The sequence below is a fragment of the Rhynchophorus ferrugineus genome, unplaced genomic scaffold, assembly GCF_030347505.1.
Source record: "Rhynchophorus ferrugineus isolate W39M unplaced genomic scaffold, kcgeb_rfMv2 rfM2, whole genome shotgun sequence".
NCBI lineage: Eukaryota > Metazoa > Arthropoda > Insecta > Coleoptera > Curculionidae > Rhynchophorus > Rhynchophorus ferrugineus.
This window is the reverse complement of record NW_027472581.1, coordinates 18,624,110-18,648,186: the sequence shown is the minus strand read 5'-3', so window position 1 is coordinate 18,648,186 and position 24,077 is coordinate 18,624,110. Positions and strand designations below refer to the sequence as shown.

Sequence of the window (24,077 nt, the reverse complement as noted above, 5' to 3'; positions counted from 1 at the left end):
GGTTTATTACGCTTGATTATCTTCAAACACTGCTCCGAAGCCACTTTGCACAGATTTTCTCATACCCTAATATTCGTGAATGGTATGATGTACACGTTTGGTTGATATCTTTGGAGTGTGTGCTGTTTCATTCAATTTCAATTTATGGTCATTCAAAATCATTTTGTGGATTTTTAAATGTTTTCGTCGCTAACAACCTCTTTTGGGCGTCCACTGCGTTCACCGTCTTCGGTGCTCATTTCACCAACTTATTCATTACACCACTTGGCATACCAATCCTTGATGGTTGATTTTCCTGGGACAATATCCGGAAACTCGAAATCAAGTCAAGTTTTTACTTCAACTGTATTTTTTCCCTTCAAAAAGCAATATTTTACCAACACGCGAAATTCCTTTTTATCCATTTTTTTCACAATAACAAAAGTTGCTTCACTCAAAATGCTATAATTCACAAACTAATGATCCGACAGCTGTCAAATTTATACACGCGTCTTTTGAAGGTTAGAGCTGACTGAAAAACATATGGATTTAATTTTAGTAGCGCCATCTATCTGTCAGGCCGGGGTCTTTTCAATTGGCCTGTTAGATATATGATATTGGTTTGTAGTCATAATTCAGGTTGGCCCTCGTCGAGATGCAGTTGGAAGAGTCACCGTTTGAGGGAAATTCCTTGAATTGAATTAACAATTTGCTATGTCTAATAAATGTTATGCCTATTACTTATGCTATACTATTACTTTATGTTCAGTCTTTTGCTAGGCAGCGCTTGCTGGAGAATGTCGTGATCTTCATTATGAAATACGGCTGTAAATCTATGTATACAACAGCCATCCATTGTTATTGAAATTAATTTAAAAAGTCAAGTCATAACTATTGCTTTCACGCATTGCGTCCGGTGATAAGTGTGAGAAATATATTATGCTCGGTGGGCAGAGACCACAGTGTCAGACTGTCAGAATTTCAAGAATTGATGACCTTGGCAAATCGCTAAAATGCATTGAACTATTGCTAGAAGGTATTGTCTTCTACAATCGCTTCAAAGTCCACGACACACAGAATTCCATTCCCCAGGATCGACGGTGCGTCAAAATTAGCTTCGCGATCGACTTGTTGCCGAACTTTTTTTTTCTTATTCTAGATGACCAGCTAGAACCAAATGGTCTTTTGCTGATGTCGCTTCGGGTTCGGGATAGTGAGTGTTTTGCGGGCTACAAAGACCTTGGTTTACGACTGGGATTGTCGTAGTTGGTTTATTACCGAGATTTGTGGATGGGTAGGGATTTAATTAAGGTGTTGTGGTGTTCTAAGGCGCCTATGGAGAACCTTACACTGAGCATGTTCGTGGAATTCTTCACACACGGGATGCCTGATTCGACGTGAGTGTTGACGTTCCTCATAAACCATGGGGCACTGAGTAACGCGCGGACTTTTTTGGATTGGAACATTTGGAGTAGTTCAAGTTGTCTCTCAGAGACATACCTGTACCACACCTGTGCTCAGTAGAGGCAGACTGGCATTTTGTACGTAGTCGCTTTCTGGGGGATTGGAAGTTTACTTTTTCTGCAGAGGAGTGGTAATATTAGACTGTACACGCCATTGCCTTTGCAAAGAGCGTGCTGTATTTGAGCTGACCATTGGAAACTTCGATCAAACTGGAGATCAAGGTATGAAACTTTCTGGAGCCAGGAGTTGCCAACCTCTGCCCTACTGTTCTTTATATATTACTGCAATATTGAGCGTTCTATGATAAGAGTTTGAATATATTGAATTACTTAAAAACACTAAATGGAACACTCTTATTTTAGATAGATAAATGTCGAGACAATCGAATTTAACAGTTGTTTACATTGATACTTCACATTTTTACCAGTAGATACCGTTGATCAAAATACATGTAACCATCTAGTAATATATATATATAAATAAGTCCAACACAACGAATTACAATTAACGCAATAAACGCGGTGGATGATACTTTACTACTAAATTTAAAAAAAACTATTTTTTACATATTTGAAATATTGGCAACAATTAAGCCGATATTCTATGTAAGTTTGTCACATCAGTTAGATGATCGATATATACATCGAAGTTCGAACTCACAAGCTGAACATATTTATCAACCATTAATCAACTTTTATTTTAATTTTAATTATTTAACTATTACCATTTTTTATTAAGGCTTTTATTAATTTTGAAAATTATGAATGTCATGAATATCATCAATGCCATTGAAACTCATATGTTTGATGGGCTTAACGAATGCAGAAAAGGCTAGAACAGTTCGATTAGCCGAAATAATTTCAGAAAAGATTGATTTTGAGTGGAAGAAGGGCCAATATATGAAACAGGTATCGTCGATTAATCAAATGTGAGTATTAAGTATCGTTATCTGAGTTAAGCTTCTTATATATTTGCTTCGGATTTTAAACGCTTTTTCTTGAAACCGCGTTTTTCAACTAATCTACGTGATATATCTCAAGTTCTACTTAAACCAGTTACTTTGAATTATGTGGTCATTTTTTTTTGCATAGCTTGGATTTTGATTTTTTTTGTATTTTTTAAAAATTCGGAAAATGATAAAAAAAAATTTTTTAATCGTTGCAATCTTGCGTCTTTTACTGAAAAAGTACTTTCCTTCAAAGGTGTGGGTTACAGTGTTTATGAATTGATATTTTCATTATTTTAAGAAGATTTTGTTAATTATGTATAATAACCATATACAAAATCAGCATAAATAAGCGATGTCAGCACCACGAATGGTTAGTGATTGATATTGACACGTTTTCATTTCTAACCTGTTGGACCAATAAACCAGAATTTTTGTCGAATAAATGCTTTTTAGGGACATAGAGCCTTTATTTAAGTATTCTTTTACCAACTATGAGTTTATCTGGACTGAATCTACGATTTAACGTGGGCTTCAAACCTAGCTGGTTACTGGCGTGACTGGAATTATTTTCCTTGTCGGATTTTACACTCTTGCCTAGAACAATCACATATATTATAAACAATCACAAACATAAATTTACGACCATGCTTCAGCAGGATTCGAACCCGCGACTATAGCAACACTGTCGCCTTTACCACTGCGCTAACCAAGCCGGCACGTTTTACATTGAACCTATTCTTAATAATTTTTATTTATTTAAGATTTACACGATCATCATATATTGACGTAAAATACTTTTTTTTTCATACCTCGGTCGAAAGTACGTACTTTCGTCCCTAATAACAGAGAAGAAAGTTAAACATTTACCCATTGTGAGAAGTACACCCACGCCCTCTATAACGGCGGGAGGAAAGAATTTCTTATACGTATTTATACTCGTAACTAGGGACTATTTATTCTGTCGCTACAACAAATTGTTTACCGCTCTCATTAATGTTGCTACCTCTATCCTTAAAAGTAATCATCAATGTTGTTTTGAATGTTGTTAATAACGTATATACTTTCGACCGGCTATAAAAAAAAAACGTACAAACCACACGGGCCAAAAGTTGAAATATCGATCCTACTTGTTATGATTCCTTCAGCTTCGCCCCGGAGCTTGTGCAGGGTAGAAAATTCAACTTTTGGCTGTAATATACTATTATAATATTGTACTTATGTATTGTATAACGTATTTTCCAAAAGTTTGCTCACTCACAATCAATATTTCAATACTTTAAAACCAAACGACAATTTATGACAAAAATGCTAATAATTTCTCCACTTATTATTATATAAAATGCATGTTTTTTCTAAATGTATCGAAATGGATATACAAGGAATATTTAAAACAAATAATTTAATGCATTTCGCATTCAATGTTTTTTAAAATGTTTTAACACAAAATTAATCTTGATAAAATTGGATGGATGTGGAAAAATATAAAATACAGCAAAAACATATTGATCCTATTTGATATCATCAAATTGCAAATAAACTTTGAACCTTGACTATAAAAAATACATTCGTTATATAAGGAGTAAGCTAATATTTACACTACAGGTGTGAGAAAATGTCTATATATAAATCACAATAAATACAATTTTTTGGGGAATTTAATTTCACCAATATATTGTTTAGGAACTACTGTAATTTTAATCTTATCATTCTTATGTACAATATTTATTCTTATTGATTCTTTAGTTGCATACGCACCAATTAGACACGACAATTAGCATAACAAATCTTGAAAATTTAATATTTTTATACAAAATATATACAAAATGTGAACCGTGGTAGTGATTGTTAGGTTGCATAAGTCGTATTTAAATCAAAGTATTCATTGGGTGTCCTATATTTAATTCAATTTTTGGTATTAAAATTTATAGTTCCTAAAAATTTACATTTCGTTATAATTACATAATAATAACTCTAGGTGTTATTTGCAGAATAAATAAATAAATAATTGTTTAAAATTTACTATCAGCAGGTACAGGAATATGCTTTCCTGACCGTTTTGATAAATTCTTCCATAGCTTCTTCTTTGGATAAGCCCTTTTTCTTGGACCAGGCATCCCATTTGGCTTTTTCCACTATGTTGAATGCGCTTGGTTTAGCTGAAAAATTACATATCCTAGTTAAGACATTTAAGTATATATAGTATTTGTTTTAAAGTTAATACTAATTTAACATGAAGCATTTTGCAAAATGACATTTTGTGATTATTTTTCAAAATCGACAAAAAACAATAACATATATTTCCAAAATATGTAAAAACTGTAAAAAATTAAAATTAAATAAGTAATAAGCTGGTAAAGTTGAGTATAAAAAGGAGTTGCTAGTTTATACGATTGTAATTCTTCGGTTAGTTCCGAATTGATTTAAAAAAATAAATATAATAAATATTTTTTACTTGGATTTATCGATATTTTTTCAGCATGTTGATATATGCTTTCCGACGAATTACTTTTTTTGCACCTCATAATTTTAAATTATTCCATATTTTAATGTAAGTTTTATTTTTTTAATTCACTTTAAAATGAAAAGCGGTAGACTCTCTAGTTGCACAGTCTCGCAATAAGTATTTGTTATGTTTATATTATATATCTTCTGTTTTAAAAAACTACTTTAATTAATTAGTCTTACTCTAAAGTTTATATATAATAAGTCCAATAATCAGATCGGATGGTGTTAGACGTTTTAGTCTACACAGTTTACTGTCACTTCGCATATTTAGCTGATTAGCGAGTACATTGGGGTGCAGTGACACTTTTTCGAAGTATTTCACACAAACACGTTGAATTACACTCGTTATTAGTTCTAGAGGAATATCGCGTTGTATCATTTCATTTAAAATATAGTACTGAGCATCAACAATGGCACGCAACACTTTATTTTGGAAACTTTGAATGATGCATATATTAGACTTGCTAGCGGTTCTCCATAGTTGTATTCCATATGACCAAATAGGCTTGAGTATAGATTTATACAATAATATCTTGTAATTCAGTGATAACTTGGATTTGCGTCCGATAAACAAATACATTTGGTAGAGTTTAAGTCCAAGTTATTTCCCTTTGGCGAGCGTGTGTTGTTAGGAGTTCATACAAGTTAGGCGTCTATCTAGGTGCGTATAGATATTTGGCATACTCTGCATGCGGGAGTTGACAATTATTGATAAAGACTGAGTATATAGAATATTTTGAATTTTTTTTGTTATGAAATATTACTTTTTGATTTATTATTTATAGTTTTGTATTTGCACATACTCTACTGCGCAATTATAAAATAAAAATTGAGTTGTTGATACGGTTGTACGAGTATTATATATATATATATATATATATATATATATATATATATATATATATATATATATATATATATATATATATATATATATATATATATATAATATATATGTTTATTAAAAAACCACGAAACCTATTGATAGTATGGATTTACTAATTTATTGTTAATTTATTGTAAAAGTTACTCAGATTTATCGAGAGGGTACTCTACTCTAGAAATATGAAAAAATAGATTTTTTTTAGAAATCCTGCTGGAGCATGATCGTAAATTTATGTTTATGTGTAATATTTGTGATTGTCCTAGGTAAAAGTGCAAAATCCGACAAGAAAAATGATCACAGTCACGCCAGTAACCAGGCTGGGTAAGATGGAACCGTTCTGTCGCCTTTTAATACTTATTTTAAATAAATTGTATTAAAAATTAAACAAAGATGATTTTCGCACCAAAATGCACTATGTTAAAACTAGTTTAATCTAAAAAAAAATATACGAACTATATCTTGGACTCTATATGATCATGAACTTATAATCGAAAGTGGAAATTAAAAAAATTAAATTATGCAGAAAAAAACTATACTCTAGTATGTTTGTTTATTATTGAGGTAAAGAAAAAGTTTCTTATTATCAGGCATAATAACCCAGGGTCATTACTGTGATAAATATTCACTTATTATTTGAACAAGTAACATTGTAGATCGATTTGTAGGTATAACTAATACAAATATAAATATATAACTCACGTTTATTAATATCTCCTTTGGTAACTTGCTTGAGTAAACCATAAATTTCCAAACCATCCGAAGTAGATGGGGGACATCCTCTTTTGTTCGATAAACTCAGACAGGATTGAAATCTTATTGGAAGATTGTCCTAGAAATAAGAAAACAATATAGAATTAGTAATCGTTACAACTATAAAATACTGTAAAATAATAAGCAAAACTTTGTTTTAAGAATTTAATTTAGTGGTAAAATTTTTTTTATAGCTGGATTTGAATCCAGTACTCACATTTTCCCTTTGACCAATCATTTCACCGGATAAATGTATTTGATTTAATTTATTCTTCCTTTACAAAATCAAAACTATAACAACAAATGCTTCGTATGAACGTTTGAGCTAAAATAACTTATCTAAGAATTTTCTGATTTTATAAGCGGTGTCCACCAGTAGATTAACTTTAAAATATTTATAGTGTAAACTCGACACACTCAAGGATATGAGATATTAACATTACTTCTTTTTTTGAATTGTTCTTATTCCTTTACAATAATTTAATAACTAATAATAAGACTTATAATAATTTAATAACTTTTAGTTTCATACCAGAAAACTGTAATAAGAATCTACTCTGTTATATACGATAACTATAGATCTAGAAGATCAAGTAGCCACAGGATTTTTTCTAGGATCTCTCGAAATATTATAAAATCAGAAACGTTCCTGTTTTCATTTTCCTTTTATCTACTTGTAACGTTATAGTAGTGATAATAGAAAGATCAAATAATTATTACATTGTTAGGAGTCCTTTCCGACTAACCTACAATTTGTCTTTATGATAACTTTATGATAATCTACGTATATAACTAGGAGGACCCATCGGCCCTATCTCAGTCTCTGGTGAAATAATTTTTATACATGTCACTGCTCTATTTTTAATTATATGCGCCTCACTACACAACACTACACAAGATCAGATGGTTTGATTCTTTTGAGTCTGTGTCCTGTTCTGGTGGTATCCAAAAGCTGCAATACTTCAATTCTCATGAGAATTGAGTCTTTCCTCATGCCCCCTTGCAATTCTTTTAATATCTGAAGGTCTCGATGTAGGTAATCAGTCCTATAGCATTTGGGCGCCCACAATACCTCTCAGAACTTTGTTCTGAATAATTTGTATATTATTTATACTCTTACTTTTATTATACTCGTTATTTATACTCGTTATTTATACTCGTTACTCTTTGCAGAACATCCCCACAAATGAACTCCGTATGTTAGTATTTGCGTATATAGAAATTTATTATGTACTGATAATTGTGATTTTTTCCAATTAGCCAGTATATTTTGTTATATCTCAATTCCAGTTCTTTTATTTTCTTCTTTATATGTTCCTTCCAGCGAAATTTTGCATCAAGATTTATTCCGAGATATTTAGCGTTGTTGCTATATGGAATGATTATGATGATTATGAGAATGATTATGAGAATGACTAATGTTATTAGTGCCTGTACGATCTGTTTTTATGTGAACTGCACATGCACAGATTTACTTTTATTATTTATTCAATTATTTATATTGTCACTTGCCTATTGTAATTTCCATGAGGCTTTTTCACTATTGTCTCCCACAGCTATAATCACAGTATCATTAGCAAATGCAGCCATCGTAATATTGTCCATTTGTGATATATCACAAGTGTAGATTAGATAAAGAATTGGTCCCAGCACATTGGTTCCTTGTGGCACACCTGCTTTAGCTTCTTTTATTGTAGAGTAAGCTTCTTCTTGTTTGACTCTAAACATTCTGATTGTAATGTACGATTTTAATAGTTCGGTGTGTTCTTTTGGTAGCATTTTCTGTAGTTTATGAACAAGGCCTTCATGACAAACCTTATCGAAGGCTTGTGCTACATTTAAGAATATAGCTGAGCATATTTTTTACTTTCGTAAGCTTTTTCAGTAACATCTGTTATTCTATGGACCTGGTCAATTGTTGAATGCTTGTTAATAAACCCAAACTGGTGTGTTGGTATTAAGTTTATTCTTGCAATTATCGGTTTTATTCATTTCAACTGGAGTTTTTCAAGAACCTTAGATATTTCCGGGAGCAGTGGTATATCGATATTTTTTTTTGTAATATATATTTATCATATAAGGTTTATTAAAAATAATTAAAGCCGGCCTGGTAGCGCAGTGGCAAAGGCGATAAGACGGTCCTCCTGTTGCGATAGCCGAGGATTCGAATCCTGCTGGGGCATGGTCGTAAATTTATGTTTGTGATTGTTTAAAATTTGTGATTGCCCTAGGAGAGAGTGTAAAATCCGACCAGGAAAATGATCCCAGTCACGCCAGTAACAGTAACCAGGCTGGGTAAGACCGGATGTCTTCTCGGATGTTTTCTAAAGTTAGTCGCTCGCCAGTCGGTAGGCTTAATTTTTTATGGTATCTAAGAAATATATTAATTTTTTTTGAAAAAATATCGAAAAATATTGACATCGAAAATATTGATGTTACAAGTAATTCAATATATAGCACAAAATTGTATATATATATATATAGTATATATATTGTATATATATATATATATATATATATATATATATATATTATATATTGTACAAAATTGTATATATATATATATATATATATATATATATATATATATATATTATCATAAAATTAGTTATCAAACAATAAGCAACAATTTTGTAAATAATATAATAATATAACATATAAATAAATGCACGTTACTTTATTAATTATTATGAAATTCCAAAAATTTTTTATAAAATTTGAGATTAATATAGTCTATGAACTGTGAACTTTTGATTCATATTTTGCACTAATGCATTATGTACTAATGAGAGTGCTTATGTACCGACCTCTAATAAATGTGCACCGAATTCGTTTGTTTGTTTATGTTTTGTAATAATAATTGGGTGTTGCAATATCAACAAAATTTGACTTATTGAGATTTATGGATATAATTAAGGATCATTTAGGTATTTATGCCATATGCTCATAGTTGAATGAGAGATAATTTAAAATTAAAAAAAATTATACTTTTTTATTTTTATTCTATTTTCCTATTTTAATTTTTATTGTCATATTAATTATTAAGTTAGTACAATATACCTTGAATCTTAGATCTGTTTTAATAAATGAAGTAATGCACTAAATAAGATCTGTCACAGTGGAGTAAGTTAGATAACATTGCAGGTAATTGACAGCGCCTACTATCTATAATTTTCTAGAGGTTTTCAAAGTTTTTAATTTTTCGCTACTATTATTTATATTTTTGACAAACATGTTTTAAACATCATTATTTTAAGCATTAATTCATCATTTAGCCTGCTGTCATTTTACAATTTTACTTTATTACTGTTGAGATTGTACAGTTATTAATTGATATTTTGAGATTACTTTTAACAAATAACTTTTAACACCTATTTAAACAGTTGAAGACTATATAAACGAACTAATGAATTATCTATGTACAACAACAAACAACAACAACGTGGGTTTTCTCTTGACTAACTCTTCTATATATATACGACAACTACGTAACTCGAAATTCCTAGAAACTAATAACTTTTCATTATTGTACTTAACACAGATTCCTTCTTTTAACTAAAGAAGAAACATTTACTTTAACAATTACTGATTCCGAATCTTTTTATAGTGTAATGGTGTAATAAATAAGTAGTAAAATTTCATAGTAATAACCCTTGTTAATCTAATAATTTAATGTATTAACTCATAACTTAATTAAGCTTATTTTTATATTTTTAATATACTATAATATTTTATAAGAAACTGATTACTAAAATTGATTATATTAACCTTATTGTAATTCTTGATTATATTAACATTTATTAGTAGAAAATTAAAGTAAATCATAATAAGCCATTTTAGTTCATTTTATTCTTCAAGATTATATAAAAAATATTGTCGCATTGCTTGAACATTAAATAGAATAGAAGCTGTAGCAACAGATATAAAAAAACTGAAAGAAGTTGAAGGAAAAGTGGTATTCTAGTGGTTCTTTAGTGATACCATTGGTGAATCGTTTAATATTTTAATAGTTTAATGGTAAAAGATGTACAACAATCTGCATAGAAAATTTTCAATGAAAGCAAGTTAAACTATGGACTTTATAAACGACCTCAAGTTAGCTTTTTCCGAATATAAAAAAGGTAATATGGAGAAAAGATTACTGATCATACTAATAATGAAGATTCTGATGAATAATTATCGTATAATATATAAATATTATTAAAATCTGTTTCTTCCAGTAATAAGCAAATTCTTAAGCAATATTTGAACATGAACGATTTCACGGCTACAACTTTTATAGCGGGTAGAATAACTATAGTCTATCCAAAGTTGCTGTCAACATACGTCATCAATATGTTTAATGTATTGCCTGTATCAATTTGCAATTAAGTTTTAGAATCGGACAATATTTTCCTTCTTATTTTATTCTAGTTAAAAAGAGATACAATGCTGTCTGATACGTTCGAACACGTAAACGAACGAGCCTGTCAAAGTGGTCCGGTTGTCAAACGTATGTAAAATTCTTCAAAACAATAGTGATAAGAGGTTATAAACCGACAAACGTTGTCTTAACGCTCTGCTTGTTTCGATAAATTTCAAATCGCTGCTATTGAAAATGCCGATGCCAAACAGAACAGATTTTCTCTCGAATCAGTTACTTTGAGCAGGAAGTAGGTAATGGAGGCCTCCTGTTCTCATAAAATTCGTTAGAGAGGCAAGCATTTTTACTGTTAAATATTAATTTGCTGCAGTTTTTATTGAAAATATTTTTAGCGTGTTGCAGCTGCACTAAATATTAGTATGGACACGGTCACTGAAATATCTCAAAAATTGAAAAACACAATCTTGGATTCACCGAAAGCCGTCCTCATACGATGCGGGTGACGAATCAAGATCAGCTTGATATTAGCACTCTCAGAGATCAAATATATGAAATATATAAAAACAGTGAGTAGTTTTTTCATTATTTTTAGTCAAAAAATTTATTAGTTCAATTTTTATTTGACATGTGTGAGACATGGATGTTTCAAAATGGGATCAATATACCCAATGGTCACTCATGGCAAGATGATAATAAAAACAGTGTTAAGACAACAATATTTGATGGATATTAGTTATAACATTAATTAGTAATTTATTGCAGATATATTATGATTCATGCTGAAAACAGGAAAGGTTAAAATATGCCCTCTAATGATAGTAAAATACATTACTTGGATATACATTTGTTAATTAGGTAGATTAGGCCTCTAGGGGAATACATAAAAAAACGCGTCTAGAAATCTATCTCTTGGGTGGTGTGGAAAAGAGTTCAATGTAAATATAATAAGACAACTCTAACCTATACATTATTGTGGCTGTGTAATTAACTGTAGCTTAAATTATTCGAGAATATATACATAACATGTACTATAATGTTAAAATAAGCTATATATATTTGATAACATTTATATTACATTATTTTATTTAGACTATAATGTTATTATAGTCAATGTCAAACTGAACTAAAACTCAAAGTTGATACGGCAACATTGTGACGTTCTGACGTCATAAATTTATATGGCATATGTTCATACCAACTTTGGATCGACTATATGATTAACCTGTCTGGAGTTGTGTAACTAAATGCGTAACGTTAACGTCAATCAACGATATATATTTTGAAAATACAGACTATGAAGGTAAACAATTGTTAAACCACCTCACCTAACTATTAAAATTGATTGTTTTGTCAATTGTGTACATAGAATAATAGTTTTCCATTTAGCATTATTGAGTTATTCAATTTAAATAGATGCTAATCAAGCCAAGCTAATCTTGCCAAACTAATATCGTTATTTCGACACGATATTGCCACATTGTCAGAAAGATGAAAACAAGTTATGGAAAGTAATAGAAAATATTTTGATCAATATGTATTGTACCAATATTTCTTAATAAATGCTATTTTAAAGTGAAATATGGCACATATATATGTAAACACCAGATATATATGGATATGTCTCTTCATCTTTATAAGTTGTATTTGTTAATTATTCGTTGTTTTTTGAGAGCCAGTGTAATACACATAATTTAATCAGTAGTCGATTTCAGTAATGTTAAATAACTTGTTAATAGTGACTATAAATAAACAAACAAATATTAGACGCACAATTGAGTACATGAGAACTTAAAGCATTACCCAATATCATTTTAATCAAATATTGTTTAACACCAATATAATAATTGACATTTCTTTAATATTTTCTATTAAGTTTTGTTTGATATTGATATCAAGCCTTTATTTTGGAAAACATACGTAGGCAAGTGAAGGCCTAGACATAAAGTGTTTTATGGCTTTTAGGTCATCTGTCATTTGTGATAATACCATTGAAATTACATTTGTAAATATTTCTGATTTGTTGTTATAATAAGGTTATTGAATTTAATTAATTGATAAATTTGATGCGTGGAAAAAATATCACGTGGATTGTAACGTTATCCTGCTGTAGCTATAGGTGACCCAAATCTGGATCGTTTAGATGTTCCGGTCTAGAGGCCTTGATTTAAGTGTTTTACTGAGTACGATCATTTCAGCTTGATCTAAGATCAGAGAAATTGGTTTATCAGTCAATTCTAAAACCTATTCGGACCTATAGGGGGTGTAAATATAATGTTGCAATAAGATATCAAACCGACTAGTAATCCAACGCTGACAAAGGCAAGTTCTTCGATTAATTAACATTGTTTATTGATATCAGATGGACCTACGAAGTTATGCGAGATTTCGGCGTGAAACACGTTTATTAAGACAGCACGTGGACATTAAAAGCTTTAAACGAATCAAACCATACGAACTTTCATAGTGTACAAATGTTAGTATTAATTTTAGCTTATAAATTAATTTAATTACTTTTTAATTTTAATTACTTTCTAATTTAATTACTAGTCGTTTCCGACCAACTTACAATTTCTCTTTATGATAACTTAAATCTAGGTATATAACTAGGAGGACCCATCAGCCCTATCTCAGTCTCTGGTGAAATAATACACAAGATCAGATGGTTTGTGTCCTGCTCTGGTGGTATCCAAAAATTGCAATTCCTCAATATTCTCATGAAAATGGCGTCTTTCCTCATGCCCCCTAGCAATTCTCTTGATTTCTTGACTGACTGTGGGTATCTGAAGGTCTCGATGTATGTAGTCAGTCCTGTAGTATTTGGGTGCGCCCACAATACTTCTCAGGACTTTCTTCTGAAAAGTTTGTATTTTGTTTATGTTACTCTTTGCAGAACATCCCCATAATTGAACTCCGCATGTCCCACATTGGTTTCAGTATTTGCTTATATAATAGCAATTTATTATGTACTGATAATTGTGATTTTGTTACAATTAGCCAATACATTTTACTATTTTTCAATTCCAGTTCTTTTCTTTTCTTCTTTATATGTTCCTTCCAGCGAAGTTTTGCATCAAGATTCATTCCGAGATATTGCTATATGGAATGAATACTGTCATTTAATGTTATTGGTGCTTGTACGGTCTGATTGTAGCTTGTACCCAATTATTTATATTGTCACTTGCCTGTTGTAATTTTCGTGTGGCTTCTTCACTATTCTTTCCGACCGCCATAATCGCAAGTATCATCAGAATATCTTTAGAATATTGAAAATGTAGCCATCGTAATATTCTCTATTTGTGGTATATCACAAGTGTAAAGTAGATAAAGCATTAGCCCCAGTATAGTTTCTTTAGCTTCTTTTGTAGTAGAGTAAACAAGGCCTTCATGACAAACCCTATAGAAGGCTTGTGCTACATTTAAGAATATAGCTGAGCATACTTTTTTATCTTCGTAGGCTTTTTCAATAACATCTGTTATTCTGTGGACCTGTGGATTCTGTGGTCAATTGTTGAATGGTTGTTAATAAACCCAAACTGGTGTGTTGGAATTAGGTTTTTTCTCTCTATTATCGCTTTTATTCTTTTCAACAGGAGTTGTTCAAAATCCTTAGATATTACTGGTAGCGGTGATATAGGTCTATAGGCTTTTATTTCGTTCGGTGACTTCCCAGGTTTTGGGATCATTATAATTTTCACCATTTTCCAAATGTCTGGGACATATTTTATTCTAAATGCTGTATTGATCAAGTTGGTGAGTTTTATAATTCCCTTTCTTGGTAGGTTTGCAGTAATTTTCCTGTTATTAAATCATAGCCTGGTGAATTCTTTGCAGTAAAATCACCTCCAATTATAAATTTTTCTCCCAAGTTGCTTAGGACAATCAAATCATTTTCCTTTTTTTGATTGTATCTTGGAGGACAATAAAATACATACTAATAAGGATAACTGATAAAGTTTTTAAGGACACTTATTGACGCATAATAAAAAAATATGAAAGTCCGTTTTCTGTAGGGATAGAAGTTAGAATAGTGTTTAGACGGCAGTATCGTTTGGGATATTAGACGGCACTTACAGATACTTTTACTACAACTATAAGCTGTCTAGATAGGACATCAACCAAGGGATCTACCCTTTAGTCCTTCCTTTAGGAACTTAGGTTTTTAAATCGTTTAGGTCTTTAGGAAGAAGGTGTTATATAGGGCGACTGATAAGTCCCTCATTTCTCAGTATAAAAAATCAGTTCGGTGAAAGATGTGATGTGTGAGGTAAGAATAGACTAGTCATAAGAATTCCGAGAGGTCCGAGAGAGGAAGAGGTCCAATTAGTGGTTATTTACACGCAAAAATATAAACGATTATAATAATAGAATTATTAATATCTCATTTTATTATCTAAAACTGCAAAACAATTGATGCGTCATGATGCTCTTCACTGATGACACAGTAATGAGCAGATAACAAAATTCCTTGTTTACACAAAAGCTTATTCTAAGCTAAGATATCAAAATTCTAAAAAATAATGACAAATTGTAATATATTGCAATAATTTATTGAAATTGTGTTATAATTTATTTATGTTAGTGAATGATGAAGCTGGTTGGGAGATTTATGCATATTTTGGTGCTAGTTCGTTGACTTTCGAAATGTATTGTTCTTTGGCAGCGTTCCCACTCAATCCTTTCTTTCCATTCCAGGCATTCCATTTGGCCACCGCAGTTGAATCTCCAGATTTGTCTAGAAAAATTATCATATAAGTAAAGTTTAATAACATCATAAATAATTTTTAAGAAATCGTCTAAGAATTTATCAGAAAATGAATCAGAAAATATCAGAAATGCAGAGACCTCCATAGTTAGAACGGGTGGTGATTTGAAAACTACTTAAAAAACAACATTAATATTTATTCTATGACTTATCAGCAATATTTTCTAAGAATAAAGGTTAAGAAGAATCATTACGCCATTCTATGGTAATATACCACCTAATTATATAAACACCGTATAAAATATTCAATAATATAGACCAAAGAGCAGTTAATGTAATACGTGGCAGAAAGTGACTTATTACAATCTTGCTTAATATGATATAGCTCGTTATTATCATCAGTTATGACTTATAGTATTCTTAGAGCGTTCTTATAATATTCTTCTGTGCTTTGATCTGATATTTTGACATACATTTTTCATAACGTAAAAACAAAACAAAAAGGTTAAAAGGTTTAAATAGAGTGTATTCTTTTCCAGGATTCTGCTCTATCTAAGAATTGAAAGGAATATTTATGGGCTTTGACATAAGCAAAGAAAGGCTTGTTTTTTGAATCTAAGACCGGATGTTTATAGAATTAGATTCAGTATATGTCATTTCATCAAAGTGTAAATAAAAATGTTCTTCAATGCGTTGAGAATATCTGATTTTGTTCTGAATAATTCTAAGTAAATAAAATGAGAAGTTTTACTTTTTTATTTAAAAAAAAATGCGGTTGAAGGTCCTCGAATGCTGTGTGAAGCTTGTGACAACTATGGTATATCAGTTTCAACATGTGAATACTTGTTTCAAGCACATGTTGCAAAATCTATGAAAATATAATTGCAAATATTAAAATGGGAAGTGCTACCCCACTAGCCGAATTATCCAGATCTTGCTCTTTTTGATTACTACTTGTTCCGGCATATCAGTCGTGACCTATTTGAGCAGTGCTTCACTTCTTATGAAGATACAAAAATGGGTTGATATCTTGCCTTGAGTGATGGATTGAATTGCTTAATAAAGTTTCAAATTAAAATAAAATCCTTTAAAACTACTTTTTAGAACAATACTATGTATTTTTTGGCATATATTATTTACAGATCCTATACCTTAACTTATTGAAAAAGAAAATATGTACATTAAAGCTCAATATTGGAATCAGAAGAAGTTGTTTAGTCAACATTAGAATTTCCAAAAATAATTAGTAAGGTTTGGAAACTTAAATTTATAACATGTATATACTCATCTACGAATTCATTTGAAATATACTAATATGTGTACAAATACAACACCAAAAAGATCAAGAGCTAAAGGTATATGGGGATAGCTAAAAGTATATTTTGCTAAAAGTTATATCTTGATATTTTATTTGTTACCAAAATTATGTATAACACCTAATATAACTGAAACTCAATAAATTTTTTGGAGCATCGTTAACATCACACTGTAAAATTAATATTTGAGGTTAAGTACACTTACTAGTATTGATATCCCCGATAGTACTTTGCTTATATAAGGCATAGACATCCAGCATATCAGAATCAGGAGGTCTCTTGGTGAACTTCCTAATCTGTTGAGCTGCGGCGTTGAATTTCTGTAATTAACATATAATAATTATTAGAACTCAGAATTAATAATAGAGAATTTTAAACACTGTATTTTCTTTTCTTATTTGATTCAGAGTAATCAGAGACGTAAGAGGTTAATTAAAAAGTCCCCACCCTACACATTTTTTTGGCAAAATTATTTCTTTTTATTCAACATATCACCCCTTCAAGGGTGACACACTGATTATAGCGACCCACCAACTTTTCGATACCATTTTCGATCACCTCTTCATTTGACGAAAATTTCTCCCCAACGGGTACTCTTTTGAGATCTGAGAACAGGAAATAGTCCCTAGGGGTCAGATCTGGAGAATACGGTGGATGCCTAATTCATGGATATTTGCCATCGTTTTCACTGACTTGTGACACGGTGCATTGTTTTGATGAAGCAGCACTTTCTTTTTCTTCAAATGCGGCCGTTTTCCGGCGACTTCGTCCTTCAAACGATCCAATAACGCTATGTAATATTCGATGATAATGTTCCTTACTTTTTCAAGGTAGTCAATGAAAATTATTCTATGCGCATCCCAAAATACAGAGGCCACAACCTTTCTAGCCAACTAATGCATTTTCCCATGTTTTGGAACAGCTTCATCGTGTGCAGTCCACTCGGATGACCGTCGATTGGACTTTGGAGTGAAATGATGGAGCCATATTTCATCCATTGTCACATATCCATGCAAAAACTCGGGTTTATTACGATTGATCATCTTCAAACACTCCTCCGAATCATCAACTCGTCGTTGTTTTTGCTCATAAGTTACCGCGCGGTACCAACTTTGCACATAGCTTTCTCATAACCAAATATGATATGATGTACACGTTCAGTTGATATCTTGAGAGTGTTTGCTATTTCATTCAATTTCAATTTAACAATTTACAATATTCAAAATCATTTTGTGGATTTTTTAAATGTTTTCGTCGGTAAGAACCTCTTTTGGGCATCCACTGCATTCACCGTCTTCGGTGCTCATTTCACCAGGTTTAAATTTTGCATACCAATCCTTGATGGTTGATTTTCCTGGGGCAGTATCCTGAAACTCGGCATCAAGCCAAGTTTTTGCTTCAACTGTATTTTTTCCTTTCAAAAAGCAATATTTTATAAATACGTGAAATTCCTTTTTATCCATTTTTTCACAATAATAAAAGTTGCTTTACTAAAAATTCTATAATTCACAAAGTAATTTTCCGACAGCTGTCAAATTTATACACGCATCTTTTGAGGGTTAGGTCTAACTAAAAAATATATGGGTTTAATTATAATAGCGCCATCTATGTGTCAGACAGTGGTCTTTTCAATTAACCTGTTATAACAAATACACAAAATATAATTTAATATGGGTATTAATTATATTTAGATTTATTTTTCATATTCTTCTTAATTAGTCAGCTAAAGTTACATTGGTTTTGCAACAGCTTCTAGAAGTATTCTTTTATCTACACTATAGTATAATAACAGAAAGTATTTTAAACCTTCAGATTTTCGCTAATATATAATAAAAAGTGTTATATGGTGTGACAGATACGGTTCTGGATGTCTAAAAAATATTGATTTTAATTTATTTACGGAATACTTGTTTCTATAATTTTCAAGTAAAGCAAATGTTTCTGTTTCAAAATCTACACGTACACGAAGAGTTTTGTATCCTGTCACAGCAAAAAAAAAATTATTGACTTATAATTTGGGACGAAACGGAATTTACCACAACACCACTTTGAAACAAAAAAAAATCATTGATGCCCTTTAGATCTTTTGGGTCGTCGCTTGAAGCTCATTATAACGCCCTATACGACTTATTCCCCTTCTCTTTCTACATATTAGGAATGAGCTCTTTTATCGAACTCGAATGAGAACTTCAATTCAGAATTAATTGTAATGATTTAACGGCCAACAACAAACATTTTTTTTCTATTTCCCCGCCTTTTTTTCTGCTTGAAAAAATATTATTCATAATATACTTTTATAAATTTCAATAATTGGTTAATGTCTTTAGAGATCACGACAACAAAATATAAACAATATCAAACACGTCTGATGTGAATTGGTATTGGGTTGTACAAGATAATTATTGTTGAAACTAGTTTTTTAATATTATTTATTACAACTTAATATTTATAATTAGTCTTTGTAACATATCGGGTCAAATACAAGTTTTATTAATTGTTAAACATACAATATCGAGTTGTGTGCTACACGTGTAATGTATATCATAGTGATGTATATCTAATTAGCTAGCTGCTTTAGATCAGGCATTTCTCTAGATCATTCTGGATAAGTATTCAATAAGATACATCCAGATAACTCTTAATAAGGGTTTTTTTTGTATTTTAATAGGTATAGGGTATTTTAGCATTGATAATAACATTGTTAGTAACAGTTAAAACTTTGAATTCGAACACGGGGGTGCTCAAATTAAAGTGATGATGAGTGAGACGTTTAGATATCAGTGTTTTCCACTGATGCAGTTCAGTTCAGAAGCAGTTTAGTATATGTTCGAATAAATTTAAATTGTCTGTGTCGTTTTGTATCACTGTTCAATAAGTAATCTCTTTTGTCTTTAAATAAATTAATGTTTTAAATAGAATAAAAGCTTTTCTCTTTTAAACCCCCTCAAATTTGATATCCTACATATAGTTTATTTAAAATAACGATGAACTCGCGTCATCATGATGTCGTATGTATTGCCTATTACAATTTGTAGATTCCTTTTAAAATCAGACACTATCACCCTCATTTTGTTCTACCTAAAATAGATATAATGCTGTAACAAATCAAACGTTTGCAAGATTCTTCAAATTATTAGAGTGAGAATTGTTAGAGTTTATAAACCCGCAAATATTATTTTGGCGCTTTGTTTATTTTGATAATCAAGTCGCTGCTTATTACTACTCTATTTAAAAATTCCGAAGCAAATAGATAATTGGAACCACAAACAGATTGCGTCTCCAACAGAAATGAGATAATATACGCATTAGATGTACTAAAATATAAAACAGCCAATTTATGTTCATCAAAATGTATGACATCTGCACGTCGCAATATGATTTTATGGGAAATTGTATAGAAAACAAAATTATTGTTTTTAATACTTTCCCTAGTATTATTCAATATTATATCACCATATAAACCTTTCCTAGGCTTCTACAGATATTTTAAAGCTAAAATTATGCAAATTGGCACAGTGGTTTTCTAGTCTTAGCAAGACTAACGAACAACAATTCATTTTTATAGACAAAAAATTACAGATAATGTTTGCTTATAAATATTTATAATATAAAATAATTTTAAGCGACATTATTGAATAAAATGTATGATTTTTCCACGTAAATATTGTAACGATGATGATTAGAGCTTCAAGCAATTTTTTGTTACCTTTGCTTTCATACCCAACAGTAAATTGCATTTTTCATTCACATGTTTGATATTTTGGAAATGTTTACATCGATTATTTTGTGACTGAATTGGTACAAAGGATATTTTTACCTTTAATAACGTTCTTCTTCAAAGAACCAAATACGGCAGAAGTGAACACAACATCAAAGTTATATTCGAACTACAAAGGAAGCTGTCGTATCCTAAACAAACCAGAGATACAAAAAATCTACTAAAGGTAATAAGTGCGTACAAGTGCGCCTGTGTGTGGGAAAGTATACATATAGCAAAATAGAGGGATGATAAGTACACAGATAAAAGAACATCAACGATGTGTGAAATATGGACACGTGGTCCAATCATATTTAGTTCATCCAATATTCAGGACGAACCATGGCCATAACAAAGATTCATTAGAGTTGAGGTCTTAGACATTATGCAAGTATATTTGAATAAAAACATAGAAGCGTTTTAAGATTTATAAACATCAAAATAATCTCAAGCAGGATCCTTACTGGTTGATCATTGATCGTGATCATTGGCGTATCAATCGTAATAGGCACTTGCTTAAAAAGGAAATTGTAATATATAATCAACGTCAAGGTGAACATATTTAAATTGAACCCAAATTGTTACAATTTTTCTCAATACATATTCAATTAGAAAAAAAAACTAAAAATACCTAGACCTTAAAAATAGTATATGCTTTATCTTACCTCGTCCAAAGTCATTGCAAAATAAACTATCATTTTAACATCGACCGGACAAAACTTTTATACAATTTGTTACGTCTATATATCGATTATATTTTATGGTACCTTGACAAGATAATGTGCATAAAAAACTAGTCGAATTTGTCATATAACAGACAGGAATAAAAAAGTCAGAAACATCAAATATGAGTATTTTTAATGTAATCGTATATAATTAGCGAGAAGTAGTGGCCAACTTTTCCTTTTGTACAGTTTCAGTTATAGAATAGTATAAGTTCAAGTGAAGTAATAATTATTTGATGTTTGTCAAATGCATGCTTTATTATTGCATTCAAAGGTTAAGTACTTTATTTTAATTTTATCTCGTTTGTTTATTTATATTAATAAGGTAATTTATAGAGGTGCTGGCATGTGGATTAATCTATGTCACTGTACAATGTACTGTACAACTGTCAATTCTATAGCTTATAGTAATTGTTAACAGTTATACCACTGCAATCCTAAAATTATTATAATAAAAATTAAAACCAAACTCAAATAATTTGTCCTAAATGGTAAAGATATGGGCCGTTAACATTTTTTTTACGATGCAGAATTGATTCTTCACTATTTTACAAAATTTCAATTTCTTTCAGCTCATTCCAAACTAAAAAGATAAAGCCTAAGGAAACCAGTGGGACTATAGTTTGCATCACGTGAGGCACTTTATGTTGTCAACGTACATGGTATCTATTTTTGAGCATAAATTAATGAAACAAGTAAACAACACTTCAACTACACGCACGCTGCTGGTCACATAACGTATCCAGAATAATGGTGTCTTTACCCCATAGTTCTTTCCGTATATGGTTAATTTAGAAATCTATTGGAACAAGATGCATCATCAATCCATCCATTTCATTCGACAGACCATTTCCAAACCATCGCAATCCGCATCTCTGGATTTGCCCCTCTTCTATGCACTGCATGTTGTTTGATGACATCTGATGATGTGTCTGAAATATTTTAAGTTTATAGATATTTTAACATTATTTAAACACGTAACATTATTTAAACCTCAGAACCGTACAGAAGAATTAGCAAAATAAGAGTTTAAAGGAACGGGATTTTAATCTAGACTGTAATATTTCTTCTCTTCTATGCGCACTATCTTAAGGAGGCAAGAGCTCCTAAACATATCGTATTTCTTTAATTGTAGATGCCACTTTCTTCTATTTTATTATTGATCCCAAGTACTTGAACTACATATACTATATTTTAGTCTTGTCTTCATTAATTAAACCCATAAAAGAACATCAATCAAAAAAAATGTATCGAACATCAATAATAAGCAGTCAAACATTTTGTTGCATCATACTGAACGCCATGTCTCTTTTTGAATACTTTTCAGATAATGTTATCTTCTGCTATGTTGAAAAGCAGTGGAGCTGATCGTGGTTCGAATTTCAATCAAAGAATTGTTATAGTTTCACAATATATTTAACATGTTGAGCTTCTAGATCTTCTTGAAGTAAGAGCCAGTGTGTACAGTCTAAACTAGAATTAAAAACAATAAAACCGAAAACGATTCCAAAATTAAGTGTAGCGTGTTATTATTGATGCTTAATAATACTATTACGAGTATAATTCGAAATGTTTGTGTTAAGTACTTTAAAAAAGTGTTAGTGTACCCCAATGTGCACGCTAATTAGTTAATTGTGCGACGTGATATTGAAGTCGTAGACTAAAATGTTTTAAACAATCCCATCTGGTTATAGGACATATATAGAATTAAAAAAACATTTAGAATAAGAGTAACTAATTAATATTATGTTTTATACAGGAGATCACTTAAAGAATTATTTTTCTACATATTTATGTATATAATATAATAGTAATAAATGCTTATTACCCACAGGGCTAGTTGTTGAACCACTAAAAGCAATAATTAAAAAAAACTTGTATTGTTAGCGATCATCATTGGATTCCTGTCATTTGACCGGAGCAGTTACCACTCTTGAAGCAATTGACATATTTAACAGCGCTTTTGGGACGTCCAGGACAAATTCCTCGGTACACAGTTCATCACAGCGCAGTTCATACCTCCCTTATTGCCTTTTTGAATCACATTTGTTTTGTTGCAATTATTTAAAGAAATTTTTAATATATGTGTTAAACCCGCTCGAGTATTTCCTTTTATTCTTCATTCCTAACAGCTTTTCATAAATTGTAAATTGATAGGAAACGTATTCCTATATAGCTAATATAATTTTTACTATCTCTTTTTATCACCAACAAATGAGGAATTAAAATTCTATGTAGGTTAATTGTAAATATTCATAATCGCTAATATTCTTTGTAGCATTCATTTTAACTCTTACACAAGTTAACGTATTTATTACCTGCAATATTTGGCTAGTTCTTTGTTAAAAAATCGAATCCACTAAAGAAACCTGAAATGAAACAAAAGTTAAAACAACTAAAATTTATGTAAAAAATCTTAATAATCTTTAGAATTATCTCTAGTACATTGATATACTTATGATATGGCTCCAGAACCACATCAATTGCTACAAGTCTTGAAGCAGAAGGTCTTAATAATTTTTATAATACTTCTTGGAATAATTTCTTTAATCTAGGTTGGGATGAAATATCGAGTTTTCCTTTCACAGCAATATGTAAAATATAATTTCACGTGATTGTACTACTCTTAATCGTGTTTTATCTAAATTTGAATATCATTTCGAATGTAGAATTTAAGGATT

The 24,077-nt window shown here is 30.6% G+C and overlaps 2 protein-coding genes and 1 long non-coding RNA gene across 3 annotated transcripts; 1 reads left to right on the top strand and 2 right to left on the bottom strand.

Moving 5' to 3' along the window:
• Positions 1 to 4,281: 4,281 nt before the first annotated feature.
• On the bottom strand, positions 4,282 to 6,885 carry LOC143190055 (putative acyl-CoA-binding protein). The gene is made up of 3 exons (XM_076394138.1): positions 6,751 to 6,885; positions 6,483 to 6,612; positions 4,282 to 4,548 (listed from the first exon to the last, which is right to left on the bottom strand). The coding sequence occupies exons 1-3, from the start codon at positions 6,769 to 6,771 to the stop codon at positions 4,415 to 4,417; spliced, it is 285 nt and encodes a 94-aa protein (XP_076250253.1). The 5' UTR covers positions 6,772 to 6,885; the 3' UTR covers positions 4,282 to 4,414.
• An 8,542-nt stretch (positions 6,886 to 15,427) lies between these two features.
• LOC143191241 (acyl-CoA-binding protein homolog) lies at positions 15,428 to 21,460 on the bottom strand. Its single transcript, XM_076396112.1, has 3 exons — positions 21,337 to 21,460; positions 17,120 to 17,234; positions 15,428 to 15,628 (listed from the first exon to the last, which is right to left on the bottom strand). Exons 1-3 carry the CDS (start codon positions 21,367 to 21,369, stop codon positions 15,501 to 15,503), a joined length of 276 nt encoding a protein of 91 aa, XP_076252227.1. The 5' UTR covers positions 21,370 to 21,460; the 3' UTR covers positions 15,428 to 15,500.
• Positions 21,461 to 21,556: 96 nt separating this feature from the next.
• On the top strand, positions 21,557 to 23,493 carry LOC143191240 (uncharacterized). The gene is made up of 2 exons (XR_013004454.1): positions 21,557 to 21,887; positions 21,969 to 23,493. It is a non-coding gene; the product is annotated as an uncharacterized LOC143191240 (long non-coding RNA).
• Positions 23,494 to 24,077: the final 584 nt, after the last annotated feature.